Here is an 18235-nt window from a genome sequence, read left to right on the forward strand (position 1 = left end):
CACCTCCAGCTCCATTTTCCTTCATGAACAGATTGATTTTTTATTCTTTTTCTTGCATATATTTTTATTATTTTAAAATTACTTAAAATTACTTTTAAACATGCACATTTTTGTGCTGGGAGTGCTGGAATCTTGAATAGAGAGAATTTGTGTTACATAAAGGAATCTTGACCTGCACAGTATGATGGCAAGAGCAAGTGCTGCTGTTGATTAAAACCAAGGACATTTTTTATTTACAGTGGTAGAGCAACTCTTCAGAACAGATCTCACAGTGAACTGTGGGACCTTTACGGCAATGCAATGCTTAGTTTTGACTATAAAAAAAATATAAAAAAATGATTTGATCAACATTTTGCTTAATCAGTGCACAGAACACTGTGACCAAATGTTACCTGGATTTACGTCTGTTTATTCTGATCTTGTGCTTGTAACACTTGACTTCATAGGCACTGTTCTGAATAATCCCCACACAGAATGGAACAACGTGTCAGCAGTTTCATTTCAAGACACTTTTAATCAGGTAATTACAGGAAAAACAAAAAACAAAAAACATTTAAACAATTTTTAAGGTGTCATCTGCCATGTCAGCTTACAAGGAAATGTAACAAATCTGTTACAAATTTAAGGGCATATTTACATTATATACTCAAAGTAACAAGCTGTATTCATTGACGTAAAAGGAAAAACCTATGGGATGAGTTAATGCAATGATACACCAATTAGCAGAAAGAAATAGCAGTTGAAGTTTAATGGAGACAATATACACGTGAGGCACTTTGAGGTCATAAGGGTGGAAAGCAAACAGCACCAAGCAAAAGGAAAAAATTCTGTACAGATTATATCGAAGATGAAGGCTGCTCCTTCAGCAAATGGTTCAATTTCTTCAACTAACCATGAATTTTGCAATCAAGAAAGAGAAGATTTCAGGAAAACAAACAAACAAAAAGAAACCAAACGCTGCCTTGCTCCTCAAGCCCACCCTTCCTTGTATTTGTCAATGCACCAAAGGAAAGGGAACTTTTATCCACCCCACTGCTGTGCACTAAGAGTACCGTAAAGCATCTTTTAAAAACTAGTGTTTTGCTGCCAGCTGTGTCCCTGATCTTCACTCTATTGAGATAAATGTATCACTGTGCTGGTTGTATACTGTGTCATACACTCTGCAAAGATTTAAAGTCTAATGTGAACCTGTGCATTATTTAATCAAGAGTTGAGCATTATCCTCCAGGTACACATGAACAGAACGTTCTGAAGAGAACATAACTGAAAAGGGAATGCGATATCCCAACACGCAAAATTAAGACATTCTTCTGAAGACTTCGTTTTCCTAGAGGAGCTGGGTTAAGCCTGCTTGCAGCATCCCTTACATAAGCTCTGGGAAGGCAGCTGAAGTTTGTGCCATCCTTTGCTGCTATTTACTCTAAGCAGTTACCATAGTAATTGTAGATTTTCAGAATATTGCTTTAATCTTGTGTGCAGCTGTGGGTGTAGGCCTCCAAACCACTGCAGTGCACGAGGAGGTGCGCAGGCACACCTGTGTGTATTCAGGCTCCATTCGCATCACAAGCCAAAAACCCAGATTTCTTCTGCAGGAATACCCCCATGTGCCTTCACTTCACATAGGAATCTCTCACACCTAACGACACCACCCGAAGAAGTTGTTCCATTCCTCGTTTTTATACTTTCATGCAATAAAGTAACTATGACAGCCTAGCAGAACGTACGACTAAAGCATTTTAGTAATTTTCAATTATCACTAACAGTAAAATTTAAGAGGCACGATGAGACAAAGAATCCCTGCACGATGTCACGCTTCCACTGCGTCCATTCGCACTCACAAACTCTTTCCGCAGCCGTAACGCCGCACCAAAGCGCGTTACGTGACGGCGAGGCCGGAGCTGCGTGTGCGTGAAGCCCGAGCGCTCTCTCCCAGCAGATGGCGCACGAGCGCCGCTGTCAATTGGCTTCCCCCACTTCCTTTCAATAGGAAACGTTTAATTTTCACGGTAACTGAGGCTCTCAGTGAGCGAGGGACTTAGTATGCACCGACGGTTTCCCAAGGCTCGGGTCTCCCCTGCAAGCAACACAAAGCTCCGCTGCCGCATGCCTGGCAAGCTCCAGCTCTGATGCCCAGGGAGAGGGGGGTCAGGGCTGGGGAAGGAACTTCTCTTTTCCAAACGCTTAAGAAAACAGCTCAGAAAACAGATTTTACTTGCTGTCAAAAACAAAAGACGCACAGATTTAAGAGCCCATTTTGGAAAGGGTTTGATCTGAGTCTACCTTTTGTTACTCATAACTGCAAGCGTGAATAGGATCCCTAGCACCAGGAGAGAAAAAAGTATGCGTGCATCCTAATAAAAAGCAACCCTTATGTAACTGTACTTCTGCACTTCTCTTCACTAATCTCAGAACGGGCATGCAGGCTGCAAGTTCCATCACAAGAAGGAAAGTGAACATTGAAACGTCACCAACATTTTTTCAGATGGAACAAGTCTTTTAAAGGGGAAGGCAAAGCGATGAAAACATTTTAGCAAAGCAGTTAAATGCAAAATGAGAATATTAATGCACACATTCAGTAAAAATATTAAAGCATGTATGCTTTATATAAAATACAGTACTAGTGCTCAGAGGAAACTGTTAAATTCATTTCCTTCTGCAGTATATACAGAGTAGGATTCTACAGTATTTACCTATACAGCCAGAAAATTCTGTTCTTAGGTCGTTCACACCTCTCTTCGCCTTGAGTTAGGAACCTAGCACTGAAACATACGAAATGTACCCCATTCACAAGACAGACATTACTATTTTACATTTTATCCTTTTTTTTTTTTTTTAAGGTTAACAGTCTATTCCAGGAAACCAAGTTCAGCTGAAAACGTGTGAAGCATGACAATCAACCAGAACAGCAGCAAATGCAGTAACAGTAAAAAGCAAGACTGCTGCTACAGCATCATATTTGTGGACTTAATTCATCCAATCAACTCATTACAAAACTGGAAGCTCTTTCATAGCTTCTACAGTTATCAATAATGTTTCTTCCTTTCAATGTGAAATAATACTTTGAGATGAGCTGTGTACATAATGTGGTCAATTGAAGCCATAATATAAATATAAATGTTTTCTTTTAAAAAGTATTTTACAGACAAATGATGTGATACATGTTTGCTTCCTTTAATCCTGGGCTACAAAAGAAAACTAAGGGCACTGACCTACACAAATGATACTGAAAAATACATAGGGTGAGAAAAGTTAACATGCGTCTTTTCAACTCAATTACTTTTGCTTAACACGGGATACTCTGAGGACAGTCCATCCGTCCCACTCCAGCTGCAGCAGCAAATTGGCACCTACCCTACTGAATATTTTTACTGTTTTACATATTTTTAATGAGAAGCAAATGCTTCTTACTTCACGGCAGAGCAAAGTATGTTTTAAAAAATTCTCTAATGGTTAATTGGTTAATTCTTTTCTGAAAATTAAACACTTAGTGAATACAAAGCCGTAACAAATATGCACAGCGCCATGTCTGCATACGTGCACCCCTCCATCCCACTCCCCAGCCTCCCTCCAAATTCACTTCATTAAGTTCACTTCCAATTTTGCCTGGGCTTACTTCTCAAGTCTTCTGTTGCCTTTCCTTTGCTCAAAACCAGTGGTTTTGCTCTTGCATGTTGAAGTAGGAAAAAGCTGCAATTCAAAATAATGAAAACAATTTCACTTTTGTTATTAATCTTTTGTTTTAATCATAGTACTCGATAAACAGTTGAACAGGATCCTAGTTTAACAGAAAGATAAACAAGAACACTGATGACAACTCGTTACAACTGCCTTAATGTACCTTTTGCTTAATGAACATCTGTATACGTAATAAAGTATTTTTTGGAGGATGCCCCAAAAGAAAACAACTTGCTGGTTGAGCAACAGAAACAGCTTCCTTTTTGCTATTATGTTGAAATCAAAGTCATTTATATATAAAAATAAATGTTATGTTCTAACAAGAACATTTTAGACAATTACATCTGTGCTTAAAAAAAAATATTGGTCACTCAAGACTAGAATAATTAATATTTTAAAAGTTTTTAGATTATCAGAATGTATGGATACAACTCAACACAAACTGTAGCTGAAGGGAAACAGGACTGAAAATATCAATTTGTCCATCTGGAATAAAAATGCAACTAAATTAACTAATTAAATATTTAAAGTACTACAATGGAATGTGACAGTAGATATGGTCCATACCTACTAGACCAGAGGGAAGGGAAGTTTAACATGTAATAATTCGTACCTTACACATTTAGTTAAATATAAACATTTGTTATTTATACATAAAGTCGCTTCCAAAAAACTATTAATAAGTGATTTAGTTGCACTTAAAATCAGTTTCATTTCTCATTTGCCGAGTATTAACTTTTCTTAATCTTAAATCAACTGTCACTAGTGCACTTTTAGTTAAAATTTCCCCTCAGGTAAGTTTTAATCCTTTTAAAAGAGCCCCCTCACCTAAACCATGAATGTACAAAGTGGCAAAAGTTAATCCCTTTTAGTATAATCATAGTTTATATACTCATTTTATAGCCAATAATAAGAACAGGCTTTCCTTTGCAAAATCTCCTTCACAACTCGCAACAAACGCCACGTGCTCAAAGGAAACAGTTAGGCGTGGCTAGCACTTGTAAAATGCCAAGGTCTGACAAGTCCTGTTGCTTCTTCCACATCGAGCATCTCTTACGTGAAAGAAGATTCCCTTCGGCTCGCCAAAAAGCTTCCACAAATCCAAGTTAGATGCTTCCTGGAAACAAAGATTTTCAGCTCTGTTTGGCACAAGACTGATTCATCCTGCAGCTTTATGCTTCCCTCCACAGCACCCACACGCCTCACCGCAGTGATGGCATGCTCTCAAGGGGAGGTAGCAGCACATACATGGAGCAATGAACGACAGCGCTACCAGTGCTAACCAGCGTAAGCAGAACTTGTCATCGCTAGTGTCACACGAGCAAGGATCAGAAAAGTCTCCTTCCGAGTCTGACATGCAGTGATACAGCATGCTCTCTGCGCAAAGCATGCAACTGACTTGGTAGATACATCTTTTAATAGGATCTGGAGCATCCTGACATTTTCCTCTGCCATTATCTTCATGATTAAACCTTTCCTGGCAGTATATACAGCGGGAACGCTCACCGTCCTCTTTTCTTCTTTTGGAGTTTTTAAATTTTGATGATGAGGGTTGAGTTTTAAATACCACAGAACTCTTTGAGTCTTTCAGGGAATTCAACTTAGTTCCATCCCCACACGGGTATAAATAGTCAGATTTTTTACTGTCTGATTTAGAAAATGGTATATTTGAGTCTGCATCATCTCTCTCCAGGTCGTTCTTCCACATGTCAGGATGCCTGTAGTCTGCATAACGACGTATCAAAATATCACGAGGGTTTATTCTAACGATTTCATCTTCATCTTGAAAACTAACGTGTCTGATCGGCTTCAGTGGGACCTGAAATGACAAAGTGAGATTAGTTTACTGCTGTTAAGTCTCAAATTTATGTTCACATATAATGTAAATAATTAAGAGCGTGGGATTTTTTTTTTCTTGCTGCATGTAAACAGGTTTTTCAGCTCACTCTCTTACCGATACCATTTACAGACTTCCTCGTGATACAAGCACCATGAGGTTTCATATTCCCTCCTAACGCTTTATGTCTCACAAGGGCTCTGGACATGTTGGTATGCACATAAAACTTCACACCGTACCTCAGAATAGGCTCAAAATTTGGATTTAACATCTCACAGTGGCAATTAATTCTACAGATCAATGATGCATTATGTCACTTTGCCAGTCTCATGTATCGGTGACAACCTCTAGGATTAACTCCCAGATGAACTCGTGCTGTGTCGCTCATGTTATCTAGGAGGAGCTTTCCATAACCCTCACTCTTGCTCTGAGTTTTCAAATTTCCTCCAGTTCTGCTATGATAGTATTAAATATTGATTACACAAAGCTGTGTTCCAGATTTTGCCACATGTAAGAGTAATATTTTGTGAAGTTCAATAGTACTATCAGACAAATTTCTTGTATTCAATAACAGCAGCTTCTAAACGCACCTCACCCTTAGCTAACAGACTGTATGTTACTGAAATTGGTCAGCTTAGGATGCCAGTAGACAAACTCGTGAGAACTTTTAAAGTTAACGGAACTGGCCATAATTCAAGAATGTTTACCTTAATGGGCAAATAACAAAGAACATGCTAAATATAAAACAAAACAGCACAGAAACAGATCAGACTTCTTGTTTACTCTATCTTGCAATGAAAAAAATTTTGAAGATGGCAGATTTGAAACACGGAACTGAAATACTGCAGAACTGAGAAACAAGTCTAATACAGCAGACCACATCTTACTGGAATCAGAAGTGATTTTTAAGAAAACGTGCAAATAGTGACAGAATACAAATACAGCACAAGTATAGAAGGAACTTTGAAAACAGCAGAGAGTCCAGCAATAAAGGAAAAGTGTCAGCATGTCCCAGACAGGCAATTATTTTCCTATGCCGTAGGGCTATTATAATCAGAGACAGAATATAACAGAGGTGAAATTAGATTTGGAGCTTTTTTTCCTTCCTGTCAACTGCAAAATACCTCACCGAAAAGACAGAAAAATCACTTCCTAATGCACTAGTCTTAAAAATTCTCCCAGAATCAGAAATTACTGAGGGTTTCTCTGGTATCCATGTCATTGCTTTGAGAGTACATACCACCTTACTAGTACTGAGCAAATTGATGATTCCTAATGTTGTTGCTATGTGAAACAAAGCATGTCTGAAGATGCTTTAAGTTAACATTTCTATTTCACTGTGCAAGCATCTTTGGTCCTACTACACGGAAATGTGCATGTTCCAGTTCTGGGGCAGAAGGCAGAAGCGGAAGGAATAGGTTCTTAAAATATTCTCACAATTAGAAGTTGGCATATCCATAGGCTGCTCAGGAATCCTTGTGTGATATGTATTACAGAACTGGTATACAAGCTGCTCTGCCCTATGAGCTTCAACTGGAGTATGCTAGTGAGAACAATTTTTGTCTTGGCTTCAAGTCATTTAGTTGGACATCCACAAGGTCTAGAGGACATGCTGTACAAAAAGACTCCATCCCATTCAGCTGATGCCTCTGCTCTTCCATACATTCCCAGTCCCCGGTGCAAGCAGTTAATTCAACCTTTTGCTTATAAATACAGACTGCTAAGTTCTACAGCGCTCAAAAGAGGAGAAACAGCCTACTGCTTTAGCATCAATAACTAGCTATGGAGAACTGCCTTTTTCAAACTGTTATGAGCATAAATTCAAGGAGAAAAGTACTAAAAGCATCATTACAATTCCATGTGTTACAAGAACAAAGATCCTTACCTCACTGTTCAAATAGAGTACTAAGCATGCTTTTAAGACATTAAAACCCACTGTTCAAAAGTTAAAACCCCAAAACCCCCACTCCTATCTCCCATCTCCCCGATTTGCTGTTACAGTAGATACCAACAACCATAAAATCTGACCTCTCCTCAATCTTTGTTTTCTATTTGTTTGAACGTAACACAACACATACATAGAACTATTTTCTTTTTTTCAAGTCCTCAGCAAAACACTTAGAAAACACTTAAAAGTCCAACATGTAGCTGATACTAAGAAATCTTTAAGAAAGCAAGTGATAAACACTGAAAAAAACAAGCGAACAGGAAAACAAACATTGGAAAAGCTTTATTTATAGAATTCGTTCATATTGGGTGTTTAATGGGACCCATATATGAAAGCAAGACATACAGAGAAACTGAAGAACAGTATACAGCCCAGATTTCATTAGGCACAAATACCAGCTAAATGCAACGAAAACTATCATCTAGTCTTCTGATATTCACAGTAATATCTTAGTAGAGGTGAAACCTCTGCGTAACATCTGAAGCAGGAAGCGAGGAATAATAATACAACAAATGAACTCCACAGAGAATCTCACTGCAAACCTAATTAGACAACTGGAAATGAGGCAGAAAATCTTTATTGACATGGCTCAATTTCCCAGCACTGCGCCTTACTTGAAGGGTTACACCTGCAAGCAAGGCACGGCACTTGCTCAGTACTGCAGCCTTCCCTGACTCCCTTCGAACAGATGCACCTGATTGCTCCAGTTGAAACTCTACAATAGGAAGACAATGGTAGCTAAAAGTAACATTGCAAAGAGTTACATTTAAGCTAAGTTAAACACACCAGAAGATAAGGAGGTGAAGGAGTTGGTTCTCCTTTTTTTTTTTTTTTTAAATAACATTGTGACAGTATAATGTGAAAGAAATTCAATTGCCATTAATAACCTCTTTAGTTTCAGCATGTTCTTGTTATTTGACTTAGGAGCACAGTAAGCGTTCAAACATATTTATACATAATTGAAACAAAATTGTTATTTACCTCAAAATCTGCTGTGCTACATGACCACCATGCGTGGAGCTCAGCAGCAAGAGCAGTGTTTGCATGTACAGAATGTGAAGTTTTGTTGACTCACCTATGTTCTAAAAAGTGCACAACAAGACTACACAAAAAGCACAGTATGTTGATGCAGGTAGTGCTACAATGACAAAAATATTTTAAAGAATATTTATCTACTTAAATTTCTGTGGAATCACCCACTACTTCAGCATCCAAGAAGTGACTTCCAGCACTTTCATGTCAATTTTTTATCAGATGGGACATACTCAATCTTTAATTAGTCAATTATATATTAGTTTAATATGCTCTTAGAACATATAGCAATTTAAGCTCCTCTATTGTTTTTTTTACAACTCAGTTTCTCTTAAGAATGTCTGCAAGGTGCTTATTACCTTTCATGTGTAACCAACAACCTCCCTTTCTGTACTGAAATAGAGTATTTAGCAGGCAGCTAGCATGAACAAAGTTTCACTAAAAATATTCACAATTGCCCCACTGTGCAATGCATCCTAAGCATCCATTTCCACAATTTCACAACACCTTTAAATATTTCTAATCAAAACAGTATTAGTATACATGTAAACAAGATTGAAACTGGCCAGTTTACATTTTCTAAACAATTCAAATAGCAGCTCAAAGCTGCAAAGTCTATGATACAGAAATATGAGTTCAAAGAAAGTGAAAGACCTACTCATGTAGTCTGCTGCACTGTATCTTCACAAAGCTTTACTTCTATGATTCTGTGGTAATAATGCTGTGTATTTCAACTGCAAAATTTATAATGACAATTTCAAGAAGTCCACAATATAATGCTACAAAAAAGGAATTAGAATGAAAACGCTCTCTTGTCAGAAGCTGCATCCCATGCCAGCAATACAGCAAGCAAAGTAAGAACTGTTTTCATTGGTGGTCTTACCTGGCTAGGTTGACTAGGAAAACAGGCTCTCCTGGTGTTGAAATCTTCAAGTGCTGAAGGCCTTACGTTTGAAGTATTGTAAGGTTCACTGGTTACTACGGTTTCGTGTTGGAAAAGGTGATCTTTCATTAATGAACCAGATGTATTTTCTTGAGTACTCTGGAGCAAACAAGAACATTCTTGAAATGATTTTGCATTTACACAAAAACTGCCCTTCAAGTACCAAGGTCATTACATAAAAGCAGTAAAATTCTACACAATTTGTTAGAGACATCTATAAACACAAGCATTTTAAAATACACATTTGTATGTACGTATAAATACATTTCTTAACGATGAGTCAGCTTTGGAAATGAAGAGTTCATTTTCTGCAGAGCATACGCAACTGGGGAGTCAGAGATACAGGCCTTTAACTCATTTGCCAAATCCAATACAACGAACTTCTTTAGTGTAGGAGGGGTTAATCCAGGCCCCAAGATAATGCTTTCCCTAACTACCCACAAGGCTGCCAGTATTTACAAATACAGAATTGTAGGAAAGAAAAATTAAGACTAATAGGGCAAAAGCTAGTCAGAATTTTTAGTAAGTTAAGAAGCAAGAGTGCTTAACAGATCTGCTAGAAAGGAAGAGAAAATCAGTGTTACCATATACAGGCTCAATTAAAATATCTAATTACAGCAAGTGTGTATTAAACAGCTAATGGCTGTCTTTTTAAAACTAAGGTTACATTAGGCAATTTGATACAAAACTGACACCATGTGGTAGTGTATAATGAGATATCTACAGAACGTATGCTACTCAGAATGAGGAAGAAGTAGTTATGTTTGGGTGGAACATTGGCTTGTAAGATGATCCAATTTTCTGAGAAGAGAAAAGCAAACGCTTCCCATTCTTTAAGCTGAGTGGGATATGCTTGAGACACAGTGGAGCATATTGATATAAATCTCATTAAGTTGCTAAAAAAGAAAAAAAAAAGTGCTGTATGTTTTGTTTGCATTGAAAGACGCTGCAAAGTTAGCTGTCATCACTTGATAGCTCTGAGAAAATTCTGGCATCATCCTGCTTCCAGCAATATTTCCATTTTACTATAAAGATTTCTTATAAGGATTTGTATACATCAAGAAAGCATGAATGAAGCAAACAATAAAAAATACTGCAGAAAATTACCAAGGAAGTAGTTTCCTGTACCTGAAATTTTGGCAGGCTAAATGCTAACACTGAATTGTTAGCTTTCATTTATCAAAATAATTAAGAAACTTGCTCTGGAATTTCATGAGCACCTGAGATACATAAAAGCTTCATGCATCAAATTAAAATACACTCAGATTAAGTCAAAGCAGCTACTCTGTTGCTAATGTTTATGAGAAAGAAAACCACCACTAAGAACTTACATAACACTCAGAAGGTCTCTGAGTGGAAAAACACTTAAATTAAGTAGTCAATTCATTATCAACTTTAATTAATACCAGTGAAATATACTCCATGAAAGGAAAGACAGGAGTTCAATAAGGTTGAAGTTCAGCTAAAAAATACTGAAGACAGGCAAAGCTCCAAAAAGAAGCACTTGTATGGTCCTTGAGCACCACAACACTACTAAGCCATCAGCCTTCTATTTTCTCATCAAATACTGCCGAGAATGGAGTAGAAAACGCTGAAATGACTAGCAAGTGTTAGATTTCAAAGATGTATATTTATCTTAAGAGTAAAAAAAAGCATCAAGTATTAGTGTAGTATCAAATACCTTGCCAGCAGGACATACTCTTGAAGGTATATTGCCCAGTGAAATAAACAACATTACAAACCACTACCTAACCTTAACACGAGTTGAGAACCCGCATAGCTACCATGAATTCGTGTGGTCTAGGGTGGGAGACGCAAGCATTGCTGCTCCATCCTTTTCAGGAAAAGAGATACCTGTACACATTCCAGTCCTGGATCTGCTTTGGAGCACCCTACATTGCTTTCTGCCCCTACAGGTGACACACACTCTCCCTATAAAAGATGTAGTCACCAATCATCTATTACAGTCTTAACAGTGCCAGTTAGTGATGTATAAAATAAAGACCTTAAATCTTGATCTTAAAGTAAGCTTTTGTGTCCTGTATGCAGCAAGTACATTGAAATGCTTTTGCTAAATTCCAGCATCTCAACCTACTTCAAGGACAAATGCGGGGGTGGCAGGAGATAAAGGTATTTCAACTTTGTATGGTAGGAACTCTAAGAACCTGCAAGACAACTGTTGAGAAAGACCAGCAATCAGCCTAGCAACCCAGACACTGAAAGTAAGTGGTATGACCTAACTTTTGAGTCTCAACGAAGATGAAAAGTGAATAAGTAAGTTATTGATCACCATCAGCCAATAATTACTCATCACGCAAAACTAATGAAATGATGGATAAATACCCACTGCATTCATAATCAAGGTGATAGTTTAAATACAGCTAAAGCACATTTAGTAGTATCAGAAAGAGCTGCTTTGGACAGATGCATCCTGCTCCAATGTAACATTTTATGACAAGGTTGTAAACACTTGAAACCCCTATCTGCAATGGAAAGACTGATGACCTGAAGGGAGAAGTCCTAAAAACAAAAACACTACTGTACTGAAAATGCATTCAAATAAAACACAAATGTTAACTTTTCCAGAAGAACGAAGTTTGGTATATTAAATATTACACACAAACACAGATGCACGCGTTCCCTTTTTCTACTGCCCAAAGCAATTACATCGCCCACATTCAATATCCTTTAACCACCGCCTGCAAAGTACAGTACTGGCATAGGTTATTCAGTATCATCTGTAGAGTAACCTACGCCAGTTTTTAATGCATAACGGAAATCTGGTTTGCTCCCAGCTGCTGGTATAATAATTACTGTCCTATGGTTGCTAAGAGATACTCTGAATTTTTTTTCCAAGACTACTAAAACATTTCTGTGCGCGCAGGCAAAAGGATGCTGGGTAAAGCAATAAAATGACTCCAGCTGTAGCTCTCCAGCAGAATTCAAAGCCAGATGACAGCTGTAGAGAAAATGAAAACCAGACTGAGCTTTTCTTCTTCTCCAAGTTTTCTCTCCTTACTTCTCCCAGTTTGCCAGAGTTAAGTCCGGGAGAGAATTCAACATTGTTCTGCAAACATTGTTAAAAATGTTCTGCTCTAAGTTTAATGATTACACAGAAGGATGTCTGAGAGACCACACTTCCGCTGCATCCCAGGTCTTGTATTTGCTTCCCACGAGGCCTGAAAATCTGCTGTTTGATGGTAACCACCGCAAAGGAGTTTACATTTTTGTCTGTAATTCTTAATTGTGAATAAATGATTCGGGTTTCAAAACCACTCAAATAACTTCCTTCTGCTTTAGCTACTCCTATGACTGATGGAGCAAATACTTCCAGAGTTGGCAAGAAATTCTACCACAATCAGGCATGTACTTCTGACATTAACTGAAATATTAAGTAGATTAGTCTCAGTTTGAAGTAAAAAGTAAGGCATTTGACGTATTTCTTGCAAGGATACTCTACTAGAATATATAAAGCATGGCAAAGATTATTAGGAATTCAAACAAAGAAATGAATAAATTAAGACAGTAAGTGTAACTCTGAGGAAGTAAGAGAGAGATGGGGATACAAATAAGTGGTCGTGGATATTGGCAAGAAAAAAGAATTGTCTTTTTCGAATACTACACCACAAAGCCCTAATAAACATAAATAAAATTAGCTTGTTTATTATTAATTTTACTTTAATAACAAATTGATACTACATTTACTTCCATGCAGTTAAATAATATACACTAAATATTGCTGATCTTCAGTGCTTAGTCATGTCACATGTTTTTCTCTATACAGACAGCAGTGTTAAGTATAAATCATTCCACATTTCTTTACAACTTACAATGCCAAATTACTTTTGTAAAATGAAGCTTGTTCAAACCTTTGTCTCCAGACAAAATACACTGAATGCTCACTAAATAGTGTATTTATGATGAGACGTGTCAACTATTTATGTTGTTCTTGTCTGCAACAAAATCCTTTAAACAGTGTTTATAAGTTTCAGGCCTTCTCCCCTTTATATCTATTTCTGAAAGCCAACTTAAACAAACAAATAATAATAACAAACCAAAACAAAAACAGCAAACCAAACCAAAACAACAACAACAACAAAACAACCAAAGAAACCCAATAAGATCCCACCTTAATTTAATTGACTTCAGCTTTCTTCTGCATCAAGTAGTAAGAAACTCGCAAGCAGAAGTGCTTCACTTCTCATTACTTCAAAACTGTTAAAATGTGTTGATAGCCTCTAACATCAATGTCTGACTCAACAAAAACTGACAAACAGACTCAATCTGCTGTATTTTTCAGTTCTCACAAGACTTATGAATTTTAAATTCCAAAACCTCTACAAAAGTATTTTTAAAGGCATGAACTGAACTATAGATCACATTTAGATTTATTCCTAAGAAGAAAAAAAAAAAGAAAGATCCTAATGATTGCTTTCCTTTTATTGCTGTTAAGCCCAATCAGTTTTAGAGCAAAAAGTTTGTACTTAGAGAGAACAAGAATCTGAGCCAATCTCTGAACAAACAAGCAGGCTGACTTAAACAAGCTGCTTGTCTACTGCATTCAAAATAGCTGGATTTATACCAAAAAAATTCAAACCTCCTACCAGGACAAATTCTCAGTATATATTTCCATCCAAATACACATACATTCAAAGGATTTATTTACAAACACTACAGGAAATCAGAAAACTCTACATTAACTCATTTGTGTGTTTCTATTTCAAATTAATCTGCTAACACTGAGGGTTTTTTAATGATGTGAACAGTTTGCGTATAGTATGCTCATTAAATAACTAATAGTAATTTTAATCATTTAAGCAATCTTTAAGAGCAAGTGTCAATACCTTTAAATGACAGTATTTTGATACTAAGGTTTCAATGTTCTTTGTCAACTGAGCATCTCAGAAGCTACTATGAAACTATGTCTTCTTCAATGACAGATTTGATTGTCATTGAAAAGGTTACCTTCTCTGCAAGATTTTATTTAAAGAACATTAAAAAGTATCTAGTGACTCAAAAGCAAAATGCTAGCCTAGATAGGAATTCCTAGCAAGACAGGAGTTCAGTTTTCCAGTAAGAAATTAAGAAGGGCATGTACAAGTTTAGGACACCTATGTTTCCACCCGCTACATCCGTAAAATGTATCAATGTTCATTACAGGTAGGCACTGAGATATCACCAACGTTGCTGACTAGATCAGAAGGCTATGTGTTTTGATCTTATTCAAATCATTTTAGTTGCTTCCTTCAGTGTGGATTACAATCAGGCAGTAAAACAATTAATGGAACCTGTTTTGCTTTGTTCATCACTAGTCAACTTGGCTTAAAAAAATAATTAAAAAAAGCCAGAATCACTGTTAAAGAAATTCAATTTGCAGTTTATACTATGTTTCTATTTCAACTGTACACACGAAGTATAGGATGCCTAGATGATTAGAAGATGACTACAACAGCCAAGGCAAAACACTTTGATAGCAGATGGTGTAATTGAGAAGGACCTATTAAAACTGAAGTTTTCAAATTATCTTGATGACATCCTAGGGACTTTATTTTCCATACTAACTAATGAAGAAAGAAATGATGCTGAAGAATATCAACATATGTGGTAGTTACTACAGAGTATAGACAGAAGTAAGTTTGCTAACAAGTAATAACCTTTTTGATACTCTGCTATTATGGAGTACTTAATATGCATTATGACTACTAAATATTTTCAATCAAAGAGAGGAGATGAATCCAGTGTTTGGAAGTTTGTTCTGATGAAACTTAGTGGATATAAGGGCAGCTGGGATGTTTATACGCCAGTGTCAACCTCTTCTTTAAAATTCTGCCCATACTCTAAAATGGTCTTGCATAAATGTAACTCAAAAATTTTAATAGGACATCACCAAAAACACTATTAGACTCTTGGGAGAACAGCTCATTTAATAAAACAGGAAAAAATAAATTATTACCCCTTCAAACTGTATGTGTATGCGCACGTATGTGGAGGTGGGACAAGCCAGCATGACTCCTCACATCCACGATACATTAAATCAAATGGTCTTACCAGTCTTTTAAATTAAAAAACAAAACAAAACAAAAAAAACCAAACAAACCAAAAACAAACAAACAAACAGGATAAGGAAAGGAATTAATCACTTTGAAGAGAATGATCACTATTTGGCTATTTCTAGGATTTTGTTCTTGATGACTGTATCTGTTGTTCCTAAAAAAAAAAACAACACCACTTCTACACTGACATTCATAAAGCTGTAATTATGAATTAGTTATTGATATATAAATTTTATTTAAATGAAGCATAGCTACATCAGGGTGGGTTCAACATTCCCTGCATTTCCTCTCCCTCCTTCCAGTATTCTAGTAGGAAAGTAATTCTACTAACATTTATTTCACCATGCTTCGCAGATATGTTAAGAGAAATTTGACAGCTTTCTCGCCTCTAGAAAACAGGTAAATCTTATTTATCCAGAGCATGAATCTATAATTAGGCAATGTGTGCTACAGGAAATTCATAAAGTACATTTTCCTGAGCAGAATGTAAAGAGATAATTTTGCCAGCAGTTTCGAAAAGGGACCGTATCTGTAATACACATAATAGATTATGCATATTTACTTCTTTTCCTCACTTTCTCGAAAACAAACTTTGCAAATACATAGAATCAAAGACATTTGCTTCAATTTTGACATCCTTATATAGAAACATAACAGCGAGGCACCATAATCAAGAAGTAATTAGTTTCCTCTAATCTCATTAGGCCTGCAGAAATTGCTCAATTATTAATCTTTGCAATAAACCGTGTTTAAACAAGCCTTTTAAAGCTTATTAAGGATTGCATTAGCTTTGGCCCACATCTCCTCTACTATATAAAAACTTCATTTTTACTTTAAATCCAAAACATCCAACTTTAAAGCAATTTTAAATACTGTAAGATAAAACACTGCAAATAAAGAGCAACAACAGGTGGTTGAGAGACCAACTCTTAGACAAATTTCTTTCTTCCACCATTAAATGGAAGGCAACCAGGAGACACTTCTGCATTACCACTGCATTGCAGCATCCTTTCAAAACACTTGACTCTTCCTCATACCATAATTTGATTCTGGAAAATAGGCTACTAACTTGATTTTTTGTTACAGAGTACACTGCACCTATACATTGTAACAAAGAATTTAATGCTGCATAAATGGCAAAACTCCATCCTCAAGAAAACTTTCATACTATCAGTTTTCTGAATAGTTGCTAAGATCCCTGAGTCAACTTGTTTGTCTAACAGCTTCACATTAAAGATCTGCACTCTGAAAAGTGAATGTGTGTGCGTGAATTAAGACACTGCTTTCCCTTCAAGTGTAAACAAAAAAGATGACAAGCACTAATAGACACTAGTGTTTTTTTACCCAGTTGTATTGAACTTATTTATTGCATATATGTACTCTATCTGTTCTTATTACTAGTTTTTTAATTGCACAGATTCTTGTATGTTACAAGGCAGTGCTACAGTATTTGATAACGGTATTTGTCTCAAGTATTGTAATGCTGAAACATAACTCAGGGCAGGTTACCTCTCATGTTGTTATGATCTATAGAAATTGAATGGTGCCAACAAAGACCAATAAAAATTTGACACTTAACAAGTGAATGCTTTATCTTAAGTGTGATTTGTTTTCTAATTATCTGAATTTTTGCCTTTGTTTGGACAATATTTTTTTTTTTATCACTATCTCTTAATCTTTCCAGCCTTTCAGTGTTGGAAGCGTGTATCACTGCAAAGTAAAATCTAGAAAAAAAGTAGAATGTGCACGTTAAAGAAAAAGAAGATCTTGACCCCTAAAAATATTCTTCTGAATAAAAGTAATTCTCCCACAATTTCAAAGAGGTTATACAAGCTAGAAGTGATATTTTTAACTTAGGGTGGTTAACCATTTTATCGATTGAATACTCTTTACTTAGTTTAGGACAGATAATAACTTAAGTCTTTCAGATAACTGTTCTGGAACTTATTTTATAACATCCAATTTAGTTTTCTTGTTACACTTATTTTGTTTATTCTCACTAATGAAAGAAGTTGTTCAAACATGTTCTTCTATAAGTAAGCACATTGTTTATATAAAAATTAAAATACTCACTTGAAAGCAATCTTCTGCCACTTCAATATCATTTTGAGAGGGTGGATAGCCTACAAAAAAAGTTTTAAAAAATTGTTAAAAAGAATTTTTTTAATTCACTGTTTATTGCTTTCAATAGTTCACATCATCCTTCAATAATCCAGCTGTGGGAAGTAGACTTATATACTTTTTTTAAGCAGTAGATCACTGCATTTCAAGTTGATTTTATTATGTATCATTCCTTACTTATGTGATTTTATTATTAAATGTACCTCATCATACTCTTATCTTGTTGACACCATTCACTGTAAATTAGAATGAAGGGAATGCATTCTTGCTAGCATAATAGTTTGAAAATCAAGGGCAGATTATATTTGGTTAGCATGAATACATGTTGTCCTATGTTCTTCTGTTACAAAGCAGCAGAAACTGGAATTGTGAGACAATAAGAGAAAAAATGACTAACGTCCCTATTATTTCTCTTGCAAAAATCAGTTCAGAAGCCACTCTAGTATGACAAAAAGAATCTTCAGAAACATGCTTCTTCTCTTTGCTAATATAACATACATTAAAGAAACTAAATTTGCAGCTAAGAACATAATATTTTGTTTAATTTTCTCCCTTTGAGTTACTTTATTTCTTAAAAAACAAGAAGAAAAAACAAACAAAAACATCCCCACAAACCTTAAAGAGAC

At 36.1% G+C, this 18235-nt stretch overlaps 1 protein-coding gene across 1 annotated transcript in view; it reads right to left on the minus strand.

Annotated features, from left to right (window-relative positions):
* Positions 1–494: 494 nt before the first annotated feature.
* Positions 495–18235, minus strand: part of SPRED1 (sprouty related EVH1 domain containing 1) — a 36424-nt gene continuing 18683 nt past the window's right edge. Inside the window, exons 4-6 of the mRNA XM_019615684.2 lie at positions 17562–17611; positions 9376–9534; positions 495–5494 (exon numbers count right to left, since the gene is read on the minus strand). Coding sequence (XP_019471229.1) covers positions 4835–5494; positions 9376–9534; positions 17562–17611 — 869 coding nt within the window. The 3' untranslated portion in view covers positions 495–4834. The remainder of the gene's footprint in view (positions 5495–9375; positions 9535–17561; positions 17612–18235) is intronic.

Source organism: Meleagris gallopavo, chromosome 5, assembly GCF_000146605.3.
Source record: "Meleagris gallopavo isolate NT-WF06-2002-E0010 breed Aviagen turkey brand Nicholas breeding stock chromosome 5, Turkey_5.1, whole genome shotgun sequence".
In the NCBI taxonomy this organism is placed as follows: Eukaryota; Metazoa; Chordata; class Aves; order Galliformes; family Phasianidae; genus Meleagris; species Meleagris gallopavo.